This window comes from Dendropsophus ebraccatus, chromosome 11 (genome assembly GCF_027789765.1).
Source record: "Dendropsophus ebraccatus isolate aDenEbr1 chromosome 11, aDenEbr1.pat, whole genome shotgun sequence".
Lineage (NCBI taxonomy): Eukaryota > Metazoa > Chordata > Amphibia > Anura > Hylidae > Dendropsophus > Dendropsophus ebraccatus.
In genome coordinates, this window is record NC_091464.1 from 34,032,084 (window position 1) to 34,051,719 (window position 19,636).

At 43.9% G+C, this 19,636-nt stretch overlaps 1 protein-coding gene across 2 annotated transcripts in view; it reads left to right on the forward strand.

Moving 5' to 3' along the window:
* DHRSX (dehydrogenase/reductase X-linked) overlaps positions 1-19,636 on the forward strand; it is a 199,697-nt gene that overhangs the window by 40,799 nt on the left and 139,262 nt on the right. For both annotated transcript variants that reach the window (XM_069945360.1, XM_069945361.1), the window contains exons 2-3: positions 7,779-7,886; positions 13,688-13,756. In XM_069945360.1, coding sequence (XP_069801461.1) covers positions 7,779-7,886; positions 13,688-13,756 — 177 coding nt within the window. The remainder of the gene's footprint in view (positions 1-7,778; positions 7,887-13,687; positions 13,757-19,636) is intronic.

Sequence of the window (19,636 nt, forward strand, 5' to 3'; positions counted from 1 at the left end):
AATAATTAGAGATGAGCGAACCTCGAGCATGCTCGAGTCCATCCAAACCCGAACTTTCGGCATTTGATTAGCGGTGGCTGCTGAAGTTGGATAAAGCCCTAAGGCTATGTGGAAAACATGGATATAGTCATTGGCTGTATCCATGTTCTCCAGACAACCTTAGAGCTTTATCCAAGTTCAGCAGCCCCCACTAATCAAATGCCGAACGTTCGGATCGACTCGAACCCGAACCCGGTTTGCTCATCTCTAATTATAATGTATAACCTTATACTTATTAACACTTAAACCATGCGCCATTTTGCTACTTATTTAGCCAGGGGAAAATTATCTTAAATAGAAGCAAAAATACTACAGAGCTCTGTGTCATCTGTAAATACAGTGGTACCTTGATACTCAAAGGCTTCTGAGTTTGAACTGTACAATATTTATCCAGAAGTTACGTTCAGAACTCAAACTTTGCTCTGTATTTTAATACCGGCAGTTGCTGGTGTCTCCTGTTATTGGTGAGAGAACTTTCCAGATGAACATGGCCGAACCCGAGCGTGTTGTCAACTTCTCTCATCACTGGTCTCAACCTGTGTGGTTGTAGTTTTGTGCGTTTTCTCATGGCACTGGTCTGCCTCTCCCTCCTTCTAGTATCCTGATTTCACCTGTCCCCCTCTAGTGTCTCCCCACCCCCCCTCAAGTGTTGTTTTTTTCCAGGCGTGGATCGTGCGGGAGTTTAGCACTGGTGAGTCTGTATATACAGTACATTAGTTTTAAGTTTTTTAGTTTTAAGTGGAAAACCTGGGTGCTGGGACCAGCTAAACACATTTACATTATTTTCTATGGGAAACCACTGCTCGATTCTCAAACTGTCTACCAGAATCAATTGAATTTGAGGACAAAGGTACCACTGTACACAGAATGTCTAGAGGGCATAGTATGCTTAAAGGGTTTGTCCGACAATTTTTCATTTTACATTGTTAATAAGTTATCAGACTGGGTTGAAAAAGTAAAACAAAAACAACCCACCCCCGGCTGTCCCCATTGCTCACCACTTCCTGGTATCTTCTCAACACAATTATTAACATATACAGCGACTACCTATAATTCTGTATTTACTTATGTTTGTCTAAAACTTTCTTGGGAGAAAAATGGTTAAAATTACCCTAAAATTGTATTACATTTCAGATATATCATATCAGAAATGAACGTCCCTGCTGGAGCCTTAAGCAATGTACCCCTTTAGCTTACCATACACATATAGGGTATAAAACACATCCAGAAACAGCGCCATATTTATCTTCAGTTTGTGTGTGGTATTCAGTTCCGTTAAAGTGAACAGGGCCTCGTTGTAATACCACAAGCATCCTTAGGACAAGAGTGGTGCTGTATTTTGGGGAACACAGCTATGATTTTCTAGACCTGGATAACCCCTTTAAGTGATGGCTAAACCTACAGCTTTGACATGCACAAACCCGACCATGCACCATTTGATTCCCGGTGGCTAGAGAAGATGGTTGCCTCCCTAGGGAATCCTGGAAAACATGGATATAACCTATGGCTGTGATTAGTGCTGTATAAGTAAAATATTCATTTTCTTCTCAGTTTTACACTTATAGGAGGAGATTTATCAAACATGGTGTAAAGCAGAATTGGCTCAGTTGCCCCTAGCAACCAATCAGAATTCACATTTTGTTTTTCAAAGAGTCTGTGAGGAATGAAAAGTGGAATCTGGTTGCTACAGACATACTCCCATACTACTTTACACAAGTTTGATAAATCTCCCTCTTTGTGTTGGATTGCCTACATTTATTTATAGTATGCTCTATGGGGGGATTTATCAAACATGGTGTAAAGTGAAACTGGCTCAGTTGCCCCTAGCAACCAATCAGATTCCAACTTTCATTCCTCACTGATTCTTTGGAAAATGAAAGGTGGAATCTGATTGGTTGCTAGGGGCAACTGAGCCAGTTTCACTTTACACCATGTTTGATAAATCTCCCCCCTAAATCTGTATAGCTGTGTGCACCACTGTCAGGATACTGGCCTGTTGATGGTACCAGTATTTGTATACGGTAGTATCAGTTCCATAGTGGGGCAGTCTACAAGCTTTACTTTGCCTGATACATTTCAGATTAGAGCTGGCAGTGACTTTCCAGAAAATCGACTATATTTTGTAGTGTAAATTAAAGCCCCATGTCTACATGCCACTTAATCCTATAGATTAATATTTGGATCCAACACAGGATTCCTTCTAGTAAGGTGCTGCTATTTGTGTCGGTGACATGTGATATGCGGCACATCTGGGGTATGCGGAACATTTAATTAAGGCATCTGTCAATAGTAAGAAGGAATGAGAAAACATGGTCCCTGCCCTCTGCAGATACTATCTAATGGGAAGATGTTATCTTCCTATTGTGTGCGTATAATTTGTTATTCCTCTGCAGTGTCCTGACATGCTCATATTTATCATCAACACTTCTTGTATATTCATTAAAGGATAATTACAATTTGTAGCCAGCATTTTATTATCACTCTTATATTGATGATAGGGGTGGGTGAAGGGGGGTGGTATGTTGCAGTTTTCATTGTGCAAATCCGCCAGAAGTCGAACCCCAACAATCAGACATTGTTGGGCGTTCCTAAGGATAAGTCATTGTTTTTTGTCCCCTACAGTAACATTTACTCATTCCTGTGCACCGTGGTATTAATACTGCTGAGTTCCAATAGGTATCCCTGTTTCAGTTTTTCTTCCACAACTTTCGTTTGGTTTTCTTGGTAAGGCCACTGCAGTTATGAAAGTGTCCTGATATGTCACCATTCATTGTGTAACCCAGGTCTATGGAAAATGTGTGTGTGAAAGAAGCACAAAGGTTCTGATAAATATTTAGCATTTGCCCAGGTTTTTTTAAGTTTGCGTTCTCAAATCCTGAACCTCCAAACCCCCCTCTCCTGTGTGTTTATCAGTAGGCACACAACGTCACCAAGATTGATCGACAACATTGTGAGGCTTTTGTTAAAGTGACTCTGTACCCACTGCCCTCCCCCAACTACTTATACCTGTTTGTAACTTATGTGAAGTCCATTCTTCTGTTATGTTTGTCCACGCAGGTTGAGCTTTCGTTCGGCTGAAAAACAAACTTTAGTTGAGGAGATGGTGTGTCTAAGAGGCGGGGCCGAGAACGTTCGTGCCCAGGTGAAGCGCCGTCTGTGTGGTCTTGGTCTGCGTCTCCCCCTCCTCTCGTTCCCCCCTCACAGGGCACATTGTTATTGCGCCTGAGCCGTTGCCGTGACGTTGCGGGTCATGCTGCTTGTCGTCCACGCCCTAAGTTAGCGATGCGCTTGTGCCTGCCCCATCTTCCATGTCTATCTGCGGCCACCACGCCCCCCCCCCCCCCCCCGCTTACGCTCTTTCCGTCCGCGTCCTGAGTCCTCTTCTTGGCTTTGGCCGTTGTGCGCCGTAGCAAACGTATCCCGCGCAGGCGCAATGACGCTTTAGACTGGCCGGAGAAGACCGGTCGCGTCATTGCGCCTGCGCAGGATACGTTCGCCACGGCGTGGAGGGATCAGGATGCGTACTGAAAGAGCGTAAGCGGTGGGCGTAGCGGCCGCAGAAAGACATGGGAGGCAGTGCAGGAACAATGGGAGGCGGCTCAGACAAACATGGGAGGCGGGGCAGGCACAAGCGTATCGCTAACACAGAGCGTGGATCACAACGGCGCATGTGCAATAACAACGTGTCCTGTAAGGGCGGACAGAGGGTGGAACTAGAGGAGGGGGAGACGCAGACCAAGATCATACAGACGGCGCTTCACCTGGGCACGAACGCTCTCGGCCCCACCTCTTAGACACACCATCTCCTCAACTAAAGTTTGTTTTTTAGATGAACGAAAGCTCAACCTGCGTGGACAAACATAACAGAAGAATGGACTTCACATAAGCTACAAACAGGTATAAGTAGTTGGGAGGGGGGGGGGGGACAGTGGGTACAGAGTCGCTTTAAGCACATGGGGCGCTGTTTTGGCCAAATGTGTTCCTATGTATGTGAGAATGCGACCTAAGCTAAAACCAGATGTAGATAATAATTTTGTCTTATGCTGTGTTTACACGAAGCAATAATTCGCCCAATCGATCGTTTAACGATTTTGAAGCAACAATTTGGGTTTTATACTGATCAGCGTTTAGATGAATAAATCATTAGAAAAATTGTTAGTAAATCCGTAAGAAAAATCGTTATTGCGATCATTTTTAAGATCGCTTTTGCCCATCTTTCACATAGAGTGAACTTTTGAAAGACTGTTTACACGAAGCGATCTGCGAATTTTTAGTAAACGACGAACATGTTGATAGATCAAAATGAACGATTTCATCGCTTGATCGTTTGCGGTGTTTACACGGAACGATTATTGATTAAATGTGATCGTTATTGCGAAAATTCAAACGATAATTGTTCCATGTAAACGCAGCATTATCTTATTTAATTGCTTCACAAAACCTGAATGAGTAAGTGAGGCTCTGAGCCTGTGATCACACATGCAGCTCTTTTAAAAAATCTTGGCAAATGCACCTCAATTTTACAGCGAGTGGAGCACAACTGCAGAGTCTGAGCACACGTCTCCATCCAGCCGGCAATATCCTAGACTAATGGTGCGCTTACACAGAGAGATTTATCTGACAGATCTTTAAAGCCAAAGCCAGAAACAGACTATAAACAGAACATGTCATGAAGGAAAGACTGAGATGTCTTCTGTCTTCTCTTTTCAAATTTATTCCTGGCTTTGGCTTCAAAAATCTGTCAGATAAATCTCTCTGTGTAAACGCACCATAAGCGCCTCCCATGTGTGAAGGCTAATAACAGCATCATCTGATCTGCTCAACTGAAGTGTCACACCAGCAAAATCAGGCAGCAACCATCACACTCGGACGGAATTTCATCCACTTGTGATAGCTGTACAGAAAGACCACACTGTAAAACCCCTAACACCGCTTTCAGATCTCAGTGTTGTGTCATCACGTTAAGGGCCCCTGCACACTGAGTAAAAGAAGCTGAACATGTGCATTCTGTAAGCGGAGAGGAGAGAAGCAAGAGAAATCCCAATGAAGAAATAAGAACAGGCTGAATTTTCAAGTGGAATCAGCTCATAAATTTAGCCTCTTTTATTCAGTGTGCAAGGGACCTTATAATGGGAAATTACCCTGAGGTTACAAACCCACTTGGCGGGTCTGCAGCGAGTCTCCATGCTGCGTTTTTGCAGCGAGACTCGCTGCAGATCCCGGCCCTATACTTTTAATGGCAGACAAACACGCAGCAGGGATGTACATCCCTGCTGCGAGTTTGTCTGCAGCCCACCCCATTAACCCCCCGGCCGCCGGAGCTGATACTTCACCTGATCCCGGCTCCGGCGGTTCCCGATGTCTTCAGCAAGCCGGAGCGGGGACCAGGTAAAGTATATGCTCCAGCCAGCCGCCCGCAGCCCCGGCCGCCCGATCGCCCCCCCCCCGCAGCACCGATTGCACGCCCCCCCCCCCCCCCCCCGCAGCACCGATCGCACGCCCCCCGATCGAGCGGCCGGCGCTGCAGGGTGGCGTGTAAGCGATCGGTGCTGCGGGGGGGGGGGGGGGGGCGTGCGATCGGTGCTGCGGGGGGGGGGGGGGGCGATCGGGCGGCCGGGGCTGCGGGGGGGCGACCGGGCGGCCGGGGCTGCGGGCGGCTGGCTGCAGCATATACTTCACCTGGTCCCCGCTCCGGCTTGCTGAAGACATCGGGAACCGCCGGAGCCGGGATCAGGTGAAGTATCAGCTCCGGCGGCCGGGGGGTTAATGGGGTGGGCTGCAGACAAACTCGCAGCAGGGATGTACATCCCTGCTGCGTGTTTGTCTGCCATTAAAAGTATAGGGCCGGGATCTGCAGCGAGTCTCGCTGCAAAAACGCAGCATGGAGACTCGCTGCAGACCCGCCAAGTGGGTTTGTAACCTGAAAGAGAATCTGTCAGCTGTAATTCAAGTTCCAAATTGCTGACACTGTTAGATAGCTGTTAGGACAAGGAGACACATGGTATCTTTCATATATCCAGCTGTGCTTCCAGAACTTAGAATAATGCTTCTATTATATAGTACAAAGATATATCCTATAGATACAAAGATATAGTCAAAGAGGCTTCCTAAACTCCTGAAGCAAGCTGTAATATCTCCTTCCCCCCCCCATACCTGATCCTGCTGGGACTCAGCTTCCGAGTGTCAATTTAGCAGGCAGGGGGCAGAGGTGGGATAGTCCAGCTTGCAGCAGATCAGGAGCTTGGAAAGCCTCTTTGACTCCTTGTACCAGAGGAAAAAAATAACTTTCTACATCTTGGAAGCACAGACAGATATATGAAATGTACCATGTGTCTCCTTGCCCTAACAGCATCTAACAGAGTCAGCCGTTTGGAATGTGAGTATACACATAGTATACTCTCCGTCCGGGATCCCTAGCGGCGCCGCAAGGAACTGACATGTCAGTTTTCTGCGGCCGTTATTGAGTGAATAGCAGCCATAGAAAACCATGTCAGTGCACACTATTCAGCGAGCCCCTGCGGCCGCTCGCTCCATAGTGTGCTGTGGGGAGTTCTGATGTGGGCGCGCATGGATGCGGCAGGAAAGAATATCCAGCCGGTACTGCAGCACCGGCCGGGATGATCTTTTTAGAGACCGCCCGTCCCGTGACCCGGCCTGGTCACAGAACGGCCGGTCTCACATGTTGTGTGAACATGGCCTGATACTACATGTCCTGTACTGCTGTGTGTGTCTAGTATCTCCTCTCTACGGTACAGTGTGATACATGCCATGTATTGCTGTGTGTCTAGTATCTCCTCTCTACAGTACAGTGTGATACTGCATGTGCTGTACTGCTTTGTGTGTCTAGTATATCCTCTCTATAGTACAGTGTGATACTACATGTCCTGTACTGTTCTTTACCTGGGCCAGGATGAGCTGCTCCTTTGGGCACCAGGTGAGGGCGACTTAATTTTATATATCTGGGACTCTGTGTGATCTGTACAGAACTCTGAAAATGCTCCAGTCCTCTACATAGAAAGACATTTTCAGTCTCCATTAGCTCTTTCTGACTGTTCCATGCAAGGACTTGCTTTATCCATATTAGTTATCTGCTTATTTTTCTTTTAATCTTATTTTTTCTCTCATTATGTGATGACATTTTGGGGCTTCAGAACCCATATAATTTTCTATATAATTTTGATCTCAAAATACAATATTTTCAACATACTCTTGTCGTCCTGGACGCATCTAATATTGTAACTTGAGGGACCACTGTACTGTAGTAAAGATTTATAAAAAAAAAACTGACAGGCACAGAACTTTTTGATGGACATCCTTTTTGATGGATTTTAGGAGCTATAACTTCCCATTCTCTTGTACATATCCACTATCCTATTATACCAATGACCTATGCAGTATGTGTATCAGTTATATTAGTTTTATCCTATTTTAGTAATGGTTAATAAATGTGTAGAGCGGATATATATATATATATATATATATATATATATATATATATATATATAATGAAGTGAAACTCACGCACTGCAGATAATATGTGAGATATAATGGAACTGACTATTAGAATAGAGATAACATCTTTCTTCTTGATTGCTCTTATTATTATACGTATCACAATAAGGTAATAGCCATAATAAGAGCTGTGAGGCAGGTGTGTCACAACAGGAAAGCATTCTGATGGTATCTCCAGTAATTATACGATTGCTCTAAATATTTCACCTCTGTTTTGTTTCTGGCAGTTCTCTCACGACAAGATGGAAAAGTGGCCATTGTCACCGGAGGGGCAAAAGGCATCGGATACTACACGGCAAGACATTTAGCAAGACTTGGAATGCATGTGATAATAGGTACGTCTTCCTTACCCCCATAACATTTGTATTTATGTCTACAGCGATCGTCCCTGCTCACGTACCAGTAAAATATTGTAAAAATAGGATTGGTCCAATAGGAAACTATTCTGGAATTCTCACCTCATCAGCTGATGTAAAGACGGGATGGAAATTGGTCGCCTAATAACAGACTTAGGGCCCTATTACACGTAACCATAATTGGCCGAATTGGCCCGATTCGGCTGAATTTCGCTCTGTGTAATAGAGATGACCATCAGCAGATGAAACGATCATGAGTTGATTGTTTCTTTAGGCCCAGACCTAAAATCATTGGCTGGGGATTGCTCCGTGTAGCAATGACGCACGGCCAACAAGTGACGGTCTTCTTCTGCGCTTTGTATGTGTCCTGGCACTGTGCGCTGCAGCTTCGGAGTTGACAGGCTGCTCAGCCAATCACTGTGCGCTGCAGCTTCGGAGTTGACAGACTGCTCAGCCAATCACTGTGCGCTGCTGTCCCGGCCATTGATTGGCTGAGCGACACATACAGAGCGCAGGAATAGACTGGGAGCGTGAATAGACAGGGAGGAATAGACCGCTAGCTATGTCAGTGCGGCCCTTGCTAAATGATTATCAGGCCATGTAATTGGTTTGTAAATGAGGGCCTATCTAACAGATCGGCGCTCATTTACAGCATTGATTGGGCCTTCATCGGCCCGTGTAATAGTACCCGTAGGGACCTTTAAGACGGCACAATCACCAATTCATTGTTATTGGCTGCACATCCGCTGTTTGTACAGGCAGATGTGCAGCTGATAAAAGATCTATAGGGCTGCTCAAAAGTTCTTCCGCTCATTGGCTGATCGGTGATTTTTATGCTGAATTTACACGGAACGATTATCGTGCAAATTTGCACGATAACGATCGAATTCGAATGATAATCGTACGTGTAAATGCAACGTTCGCAAAAAATTCGCAGATCGTTCCGTGTGAACAGTCGTTCGTCGATTTAACCAATGTGTGAGATAGGCTTAAGCGATCGCAAAACGAATTTTCCGTACGATATATCGTACCGTCTAAACGCTGATCGTTATGAAAAAAAATTCATTACTCCGACATCGTTAATCGTACGATCGAGCCAATTATCGTTTCGTGTAAACACAGCATTACACAGACCGATTATCAGCCATATGAACGCGCATTGCAGATAACCAGCCCGTGTAAAAGGGTCCTTACAATTCCTGTTCTGTAGAGGTAATTACATCAGTATCACTGGCAAGACTAAAAGAGGCAAGATGGATGCAGATAATACAGGATAAACTGTTGTAGATAATAGGGGCAGCACTCCTCTGCACAGCAACCTATGTAGAGGGCACAGAGCATGCATAGAAAACTGTCCCACAGAGGTCAATGGCCCAAATGTATTAAAACGGTATATGTGCAAACTCAGAGTAGACAACAAAACATTTGCCCAATCTGGCAAACGTTAGCCTTCCTTGTACTACAGTATATAGATGGCCATTTATCGGTGGTTGCCATTTATGCAGCAGTCCATGGCTGTAGGAACCTGTCACGAGCGATGAGAAAACCTCAAGCAGGTTAGGTTCATCCAAACCCAAGCACACACCATTTGATTACCGGTGGCTGAAGAATCAAATGCTGATCAAATCATCTCACTACTTTCCCACTATCAATTAAAGGGACATATTTTTCATTCAAATTAATTGGTTTCAGAAAGTTATATAGATTTGTAATTTACTTCTATTTAAAAATCTCCAGTCTTCCAGTACTTATCAGCTGCTGTGTGTCCGACGGCAAATGATGTTTTCTTTTCAGTCTGACACAGTGCTCCCTGCTGCCACCTCTGTCTGAGACAGGAACTGTCCTGAGGGATTTTGTACTGCTCTGGACAGTTCCTTTCTCGGACAGAGGTGTCAGCAGAGAGCACTGTGTCAGATTGAAAAGACTACACCATTTCCCGCAGGACATACAGCAACTGATAATTATGGGAAATTAAATACAAGTAAAATACAAATCGATTTAACCTTCTGAAACCAGTTGATTTAAAAGAAAAATATTTTTGCTGGATAACCCCTTTAAATCCAGTGGGGCAGGAGAAGCCACCAGAGACCACCATGCTGATTCATAATTCAGATACCAGGAAGAGTTTCCTGTTCACAAAGGGGTTGTGTCAGTCGATGTGGGAAATTTGTAGCTCTGTTTTAGAATAGATCTCCAGCCACTATGAAGATATAGCGAATTAATTGGCACATGATTTTTGATCTTAAGATGATGTGATGATAAAAGATGCATTGTACTTTAGAAAGAACCTAAAGCATTTAAAAGCTCAGACTTGTTGAATGTTTTGGACAAGGTTCTTTGATCAATCCGCTGTTCCCTGCATTTACAGAAATGATTTTTGCCGGAGAACCCCTGACCGGTTTCCATGGAAAACTCATTGGTAACATTATAGACCTCAACCCTGCAGTCTGTAGTCCTCCGGTGACATCTGAGAAAAACTACGGGGGCAGAGAAATGAATGAATTCTCAAATATTATTTGGTCACAAGTTAAAATCCTTGTTTAACCTGTCAGCAGGTTTATGGTGTCCTATCTAACGGTAGCATAAACTAGTGTAAGTGAAGCTGAACAGAATGATGTATCACTTACATTGTTCAGTGCAGCTGATCCGGAGATCTCCTCCTGAATAACATGGAAATAAGTAGTCCTCTCCATTATGTGCATGAGCCCAGTAGTCCTCAGTATTCATGAGAAGCAGAAAACGCCGCCCACCAGCTGCTGATTAGCAGTTATCTATCCATGCTGTGTATAGGCTGTCACCTGTCAATCAGCTGCTGGAGGGCGGGGGGAGGGGTGCGGCAAAAATCCTATTCTCCTGCAAATTAGGAGAACGGCTGAACAGAATGATGTAAGTAATAAACCAATCTGTTTAGCCTTTCTGTAACTAGTTTATGCTACCCTTATTTAAGGCGGCATAAACCTAAGGACAGATTCCCTTTAACTATTTAAAGACAAGACTTTTTTGGGCTGTTATGGCCAAGCACTTATTTTATTTTTTTCTTTCTCATTATCACATTCCAATTTTTTTCCCCAATCAACCTCTTGCATATGATTTTTTTTTTTAATGGGACAAATTGTGTCATATAATTGCTTTTTACATTGTAACGTTATTCTCTTTCTTTTACAACTTTTGCACCATTTTACTGGAGTACCCCTTTAAATGAGAACATTAAGACAGAATTGATTAATTCCATTCATGAGCTGTATAGATATAAACAACAATGAGAATAAACTTAATTAGTTTTATAAAGCTTTTATTGGCACCTTTTTGGGCACATAAAACTTTTTCAACCATTTTTTAGCAGTTTTCCTGTCCTGTGGACGGTGTTTTTTTTCCAGATGAGTTACGCACTAGCTGCTATAGTGTTCTCCCGCACTCAGAAGCACTGCACCTTGCCTACCAGCTCAATTACTTATGTTTGTTGAATTAGCAGAGGGTTCAGTTGTCCTGGATCTGCTTGCCATGTTTTCCTAGCTTAAATACTGTAATCAATCTGCTCCCGGAGACCTAAAGGGGTTATCCAGCGCTACAAAAACATGGCCACTTTCTTCCAGAGACAGCACCGCTCTTGCCTCCAGCTTGGGCATAGGTTTTGCTGCTCAGTTTTATTGAAGTGAATGGAGCTTAATTACAAACCGCACCTGAACTGGAGACAAGAGTCATGTTGTCTTCGAAAAAAAGTGGCCATGTTTTTGTAGCACTGGATAACCCCTTTAAGAACTGTCATTCTGCTTGGATTCACCCACTCACAGACGCAGCAGCAGAGTAATTTTAGGAGTGTTAGTCCAAATACAGTAATTACAAGTAGTCTTGAGCAGAACCCTATCGCCTGGAATTTGACTCCCAGTGGCTGAAGAAGTTTGATGCCACCTTAGGGAGTCCCGAAAAAAAACCTGGATACAGCCATAGGCAGCCCTAGGCCAGAATCCAACTTCTCCAGCTGCCGCGAGTCAAATGACGATCGTTCGGGTTCAAAGAATGTCATCAGCAAAAGAGTCATCAGCAAAAACACCACCCCTCCATAAAAGACCTGTGTACAAGCGTGCGATCCCAACTTCTCTCCTGTTCTGTTTCTGTTATGCTTCTGTCCTGTGTAATGTTTTCTGCCCTTCCCTGATAAACTCTTGGGGTATGTTCACATGTTTGAGCAAATGAAAGTTGTACTTTTCAAAGAATCTGCAACATGGAATTTAAAGAGACACTAACAGCAGGTTAGAAGAATCAAACCCGTACTCTTCTCATGAATGTTACAGGAGAAGTCCGGACATTTTTAAAATTTGGCAGAGGCAGGAGGGAAATTTGATCAGGAGTAGGAAATTACCTCTCCCCGTACCTGTGGTGAGCGGCGGGACTGGCCTCAGGACCCCCACCGGAATCTCCAGTGCTGACACATCACGACCCGACTTATGGACTGGCCTCTCATCCAGTCAGTGACTGGGGTGGGACGCCGCTGAGCATCCAGTCAGTGACTGGGGTGGGACGCCGCTGAGCATCCAGTCAGTGACTGGGGTGGGACGCCGCTGAGCATCCAGTCAGTGACTGGGGTGGGACGTCGCTGAGCATCCAGTCCATCAGCCAGGACAGGCATTTTCCCTCCTGGGACGTTATCACAACTCGGGGGAAAATGCCTTCCGTCGGGGGGGTCCCAAGGCCGGTCCTGTTGCTCACCACTGGCACAAGGAGAGGTATGTTTCTACTCCTGATCAGATTCCCCCCTGACAGCTGCCAGATTTTAAAAATGGACGGACTTCTCCTTTAATGCAGCACTCTACAGTAACAAGTGACATTAGTGACATCACTGCGAAGGTTTACCAAGGAGTAAAGTACTGTCCCTAGTGCAAAATGTAATATTACATTAAAACAATGTAGCAGACAGGCATAATATAGGTACTTTGTTACTTTGCATCCCCTGCCCTATAAGCCCATAAGAGCAGGTTAGATATTTACTTGCATTAGCTTTGGAGTGTTGGTCGATTCTAACACAACAACAATCAATTGAACATGACCTTACAGTTTCTAGACAGTTTGGAAGTCCAATAGCCGGGTGTAGCAACAAGTGGGGAAACATTTTCTTCTTGAACCATAAATATTATCGAGTTTACGACTGATGCTTACACAATTGATTTATGGGGGAAAAAAAAAATAGTCAATAGGTACAGTTACAATCTTACATCTGACCATGTAAGGTAAGTTATAGTTCCGAGCTTGCTGTTCTATTCTGCTTTATATTCTTAGGCTCTGTTCACACGGAGCAAAACTGGCGCGGCCGAACTCCGAATTCCGCGGCCGAACATATTCATTCTTCAGCGTGGAGTGAGGAGATGCCCGAGCCTCCCATAGACTCCCATAATGACACGAAGGCTGGCGGAGAACGATTATCGTTCAAAAAATCGTTCGAATTTGAATGATAATCGCTTAGTGTAATAGCAGACAACGATTTAATGTAATAGAATTTGGACTTATTTGTATTGTTCGCAAATCGTTCGTATTTAGTAAGAAGTCGTTAGCGGCAAACGCAATGCGACGTCAGGACAGACGCAATAACCGCAGTCATCGTTCCGTGTAACTGGTTGAATGATTTCAGGTCGTTTCCCATAGCAGTCGTTTGAGTTTGTTTATTGTTAATCGTTGATCGTCAAAAAAATCGCTTAGTGTAATGGTACCCTTAGATCCATAAGAACTTTATTTGCTACCTATACAATGGTTGTTATTGCAATAAACAATTCTGTGATCTGTTACAGCGGGGAACAATGAAACCGATGGCAATGAAGCAGTGACAAGAATACAACAAGACACTCTGAATAAGAAAGGTATGCATTTTCTATGAAGTCACTACCATGACTGCTGGGGAGCTAATGGAACAGTGACTTGAATAGGTATACTGCGTATACTGCCTACCGACCATAAGGCTTTGGTTTGATTTCTCATTGTCATGCTAAGCTTTAGTTGGTTTGATGAGTCATAAATAAACATTCTTTCTATCTTTTAGACATTCATTTACATTTATTCAGTAGCGATGTCTTCTTAATGGGAATGCTTGAGCAATACAGTCCATTTAGATGACAATATAGAAGAAAACCAATGTTTATGAGTACATTCTGAATAGGAGACTCCTGATTATGATTGCGGTTGTGTTTTACATTCAACCCGCAGAGGTCAAAATGGAACCATCTGTTGTATCTATTGTATCCGAATGATGGATGCTGCCGCATGGGATAGCATGAAATGGTTAATGCATATTGCATATCATGCCAAAATCACACCCTTTTGGTGTATATTGGCTCAGTGGGATTGTACAGACACATTATCCTGCTTGTTCAGTATTCACTACAGATGCAGTATGAATAAAGCCTAAGGGAATAGTCATACTTAGTACAATGCAAATTATGTGGAATATGTCAGTAATGCAGGGGAATGGGGTGCAAACGTATATTGTAGTCTTCCCCCATCAGGGCCTGTGATATTAATGTGCCAAGTCTTATAGCACCGGGGTCCTTGGTTTGAATGCTACCATAGACAACAGACAACATCTGTAAGACGTTTGTACTGTATGTTGTTCTCATATTAGTGCAGGTTTTCTCTGAGTACTCTGCTCCCCCACACACCCCAAAACATATGCCACATGTACAACACAAAATTTGCATTGCATTTAGTGTAATCCTACCTTAGTGAGCAGTTGATTTAATTGTTGGAAAAAAAAATCTAAAAACACATATAAAAATGGAACAAATTACTTTTATTGCTGAGAGAATGCATACAGAAAATATAGGAAATGACAATAGTACATACAAATATTTTAGATTGTGTATAATAATATGTAATAATACTTTTATTTGTAAAGCGCACACAGATTCCGCAGCACTTCACATAGTTTTGCCAATTATTGCTCCCTGTCCCCATTAGGACTCACAATCTAAATCCACCTATCTGTATGTTCAGCAAAAAAATTAAAAATAAACATTCTTTTCATTTCAACTGGTTCCAGGGATTTGTAATTTACTTATATTAAAAAAAAAATCTCAAGTGTTTCAGTATTTATCTGCTGCTGTATGTCCTACAGGAAGTTGGATTCTTTACAGTCTGGAGAGCAGGAGAGGTTTTTCTATGAGGATTTTCTACTGCTCTGGGCAGTTCCTGCCATGGACTGATGGGGCAGCAGGGAGCACTTTTTCAGACTGGAGAGAAAACACCACTTCCTGCAAGGCATAAAGCAGCTAATAAGTACTAGAAGACTTGAGATTTTTTTTTAAATAGAAGTAATTTACAAATCTCTGGCACTTTGTGGCACCAGTTTTTTAATGAACAACGCTTTCAAAGGTGAACAACAAGAGGGAAGAACCCACCCATCAAAATAACAAATATTTTTACACAGACTTGTAATTAATTTTGAGTGAAGCAGTTATTTCCTTCTCACAAAGTGATGGCCCATCGCTAGGATATCCTTGCAGCACTTTATCATCAGTGGCGGTCTAACCTTTGGGACTCCCAGGATCCTGCGAAAGTTTATACTAAACCACTGGTTCAGTATATGTTAGTAAGCATTTTATGGAGCTTTAGGCTTTTACACAAAAGATGAGTGCAATGTTGAGCAACTATTTCCTATGTAAGTTGATTGGGGCTCATTTATAGGACCTTATAGGCAGGCTTGTAAAGTGTCAAGGAACAGCCACCTATCTATAGATCATTAAAGTGGTCATCTATCTCCATCATTATTAGCTGCCCTGATTACAACTGGAGGTGTGCAGCCCATAGGCAATGATTTTTAATGCGATGCGTTCGCGGAGCGGGGATCCCTTCATCTCACCGAGCCGGGCCTCAGTGTCGGAAGGACACTGATCCTGGCTCGGTATTCTATTGCAATGGTATGCAGCAGACCAAAGCAATAGAGCACCGATCTGATGGATCGGTGCTGTATAATACAGCTACACTGATTTCTATGAGAGATCAGTGTAGTTGTATTAGAAGTCCCCAGGGAGACTTCTAATTACTGAGGAAGTGGGAAAAAAAATGTTATTAATAAAAAAAAACCCTCCCCTAATAAAAGTCTGGATCACCCTCCTTTTCCCATTTTATAATTAAAAATAAATAAACATATCTGGTAGTGCCGCGTGCGTAATTGCGCAAACTATTAATTTATCACATTCCTGATCTTGCACGGTAAACGGCGTAAGTGCAAAGACCCACCAAAGTGCAAAAATTGCGCATTTTTGCTCGCTTCAAATCTGGAAAAATTGTAATAAAAAGCGATCAAAAAGTCGCATATATGCAATCAAGGTACCAATAGAAAGAACTCATCATGGCGCAAATAACGACACCTCAATCAGCCCCATAGACTAAAGGATAAAAGCGTTATAAGCATGGGAATAGAGCAATTTTAAGGAAATTTTTTTTCTGTAAAAGGCTTTATTTCTTAATTTAAAGCCATCAAATAATATAAAAGTTATGCATTTATTAAAACGTTATGCAGTTATTGCATATCGTTTTAATCGTACCGACATGAGGAACATGTATAACATGTCAGTTTTTCCATAGGATGAACGTCATAAAAACGAAGCCCCCCCCCCCCCCCCCCCCCAAAGAAAACAAATTGTGTTTTTTTATTTTTCAATTTCACCGTGCATATAATTTGTTTCTGGTTTTGCAGCATATTTTATGCAAAAATTCAGCCTGTTATTGCAAAGTACAACTAGTGACGCAAAAAATAAGGGCTCATGTGGGTGAAAAAATGCAAGTGCTATGACCTTTTAAACACATCCTTAAGAGGTTAAAGCGAATGTACCAGTAGGTACATGGCTTTAAGATTTTAACATCAATAGACTGGCACTGGCATCCCTGTGCAGCCCTTTTTTTGAACCACGGCCTGATTCCTGTGCAGAGCACCGGTCTAATCCCAGTTAACGGCCCGTCCTGAAGCACTGGAGGCGGGCTCCATTAGAATCAATAGAGCCGCATCACAGAGAGGAGGGGGTTTCCTCCCACTGAGGGCGGGCCTGCCCCCCTCCAGTGCTTTAGGCCGGGCTGTTGACCTGGGAACCAGGCTGTGGTTCAAAAAAAAGGACAGCGGAACCATGCTGATGCTGGTCTATTGTTGTTAAATTCTTAAAGCTAGGTACCTTCTGGTATATTCGCTTTAACCCTCCTGCAATCTCCACCTATAACTTTCAGCTGTCCCTTAGTTAGTGGATGAAGACTAGCCACTATGGGGGACATTTATCAAACATGCTGTAAAGTGAAACTGGCTCAGTTGCTCCTAGCAACCAATCAGATTCCATCTTTCATTTTCCAAAGAGTCTGTGAGGAATGAAAAGTGGAATCTGATTGGTTGCTAGGGGCAACTGAGCCAGTTTCACTTTACACCATGTGTGATAAATCTCCCCCTATGTTGTCTTCCAAACACTGTGCTCACACAGAGGGGGGGGATCCTGCCCCCCCCGCTCCCCATTCCTTGGTACTTGCCCCGGCTGACCCCATTATCCATTTATAGGAGCATAACCTGCTTGGTGCAGACTCCCACTATAATTTGTGTCGGTACAGACAAAACTTTTTGTGAAGTTTGTGCAAACTCCTATCTGATGTGTCCTTGGCGTTGAGCATTGTAAATATAATTTTTTTTCTGCGGCACAAGTTTATTTTTATTATGTGGACTATTCTAGATGCAGCAGAAGGTATACACCATAATTGATTTATTAATATTTCATTGGATGACTGGCTAGGTGACCTTATCTCAGTGTTGCAGTATTGCTGCCTATATTACAGAGTGTACAGTTTGGATGACTTAATGAGTTTCTTAGCATTTTCATTAAAGCAGAAGTGGATGAAAAGCATTGAGGGTGTTCACTAAGCGAGATAAGGAAGGGTGTTTTTCTCTCAAACCAGTTCAGTTGCCAGTGTTTTTTTTTCTGCAAGCTTTGCTCATAGTTAGCAGGGCACATTGCCAACCAGTGACAGGGAATTATATTATTACTTATTTCACTTAACCCTTTGAGGACCAGGCCCAAAATGACTCAGCGGACCGCACAAATTTTCATTTTTGTGTTTTTGTTTTTTCCTGCTCCCCTTCTAAGAGCTCTAGCACTTTCAGTTCTCTATCTACAAGGCCATGTAAGGGCTTATTTGTTACAGGAATAGTTGTACTTTGTAATGGCGTCTTTCATTTTACCATAACATGTATGATGGAATCCCAAATATATTATTTATAAAGATATAAATAGGTGAAATCGTAAAAAAGAATGCAATATGGTAACCTTTGGGGGGTTCCTGTGTCTACGTAATGCACTGTATGGTAAAAGCGACGTGATACAATTATTCTATAGGTCAGTCCAAACAACCATATGCAGGTTACACAGATTATCTTATGTTTTATATTTTTTTTTTATGAAATCCTTTTTTTTTAGCAATAAATTATAAATAAAATGGGCCTATTGTGACGCTTATAACGGTTTTATTTTTTCACCTATGGGGCTGTATGGGGTGTCATTTTTTCCGCCATGATTTATTATTTTTTTCTTACACATTTTAAGTCCCCTTGGAAGACTTTTACATACATGTATTACATTATACAAACTGATCATTGCTATGCCATAGTGTGATAGGCGCTCTGCTGATTTAAGCCTGCATGTGGCAGACTTAGTGAGCAGATCGCCGATCGGACTGCACAGAGGAAGTTGAGAGACCTCCAGCGGTCCATTAAAACGATTGGATCTGCTCACTGCTCACTGCAGCTGTCCCCCACCTCCTATAAGGGGCGCTCCGCTCCAGAGCGTGCTTCATAGCCCAGGATGTACTGGTATGCCCAGGGTCGTCTGGGGACAGTCACCCATGGCGTACCAGTATGTCCTGGGTCGTCTAGGGCAGTGATTTTCAACCAGTGTGCCGCGGCACATGGGCGGGTGTGCCGCGGGGAAAGTTCCCCAAACTATGGTGCCCCTGCGTTTTGTTCCCCGGCAATGTGCAGCGATCAGTGGCGGATTATAATGTGGGCGGTTGCGTGGTGCACTGCGGCGGGCCGTGATGCACGCATCCAATCAACGTGTGCGCTACGACCCGCCGCAGCGCACCACGCTCCCGGTCTCCGCTGATTGGAGGAGCACGTCCGGGCCCTACGGGCTGCCAGTAGATGAGGCGGACAGCAGCGGCAACCATCTCGGAGGAGGTGAGGAGGAAGGGGGGGGGGAAGAAACCTGGGGATGGGGGAGAGAAACAGCGGAGAGGAGCAGGGGGGAGAGAAGTTTGGTGGAGAGAAGCACAGGAGAGAAGCATGGGGGAGAGAAGCAGCGGGGAGAAGTATGGTGGAGAGAAGCACAGGAGAGAAGCACAGGAGAGAAGCAGGGGGAGAAGCACAGGAGAGAAGCATGGGGGAGAGAAGCAAAGGAGAGAAGCAGGGGGGAGAAGTATGGTGGAGAGAAGCAGGGGGGAGAAGTATGGTGGAGGGAAGCACAGTAGAGAGGCATGGGGGAGAAGTATGGTGGAGAGAAGCATGGGGGAGAGAAGCACAGGAGTGAAGCACAGGAGAGAAGCAGCGGGAAGAAGTATGGTGGAGAGAAGCACAGGAGTGAAGCACAGGAGAGAAGCAGGGGGGAGAAGTATGGTGGAGGGAAGCACAGTAGAGAGGCATGGGGGAGAGAAGCACAGGAGAGAAGCAGGGGGGGAGAAGAATGGTGGAGAGAAGCATGGGGGAGGGAAGCACAGGA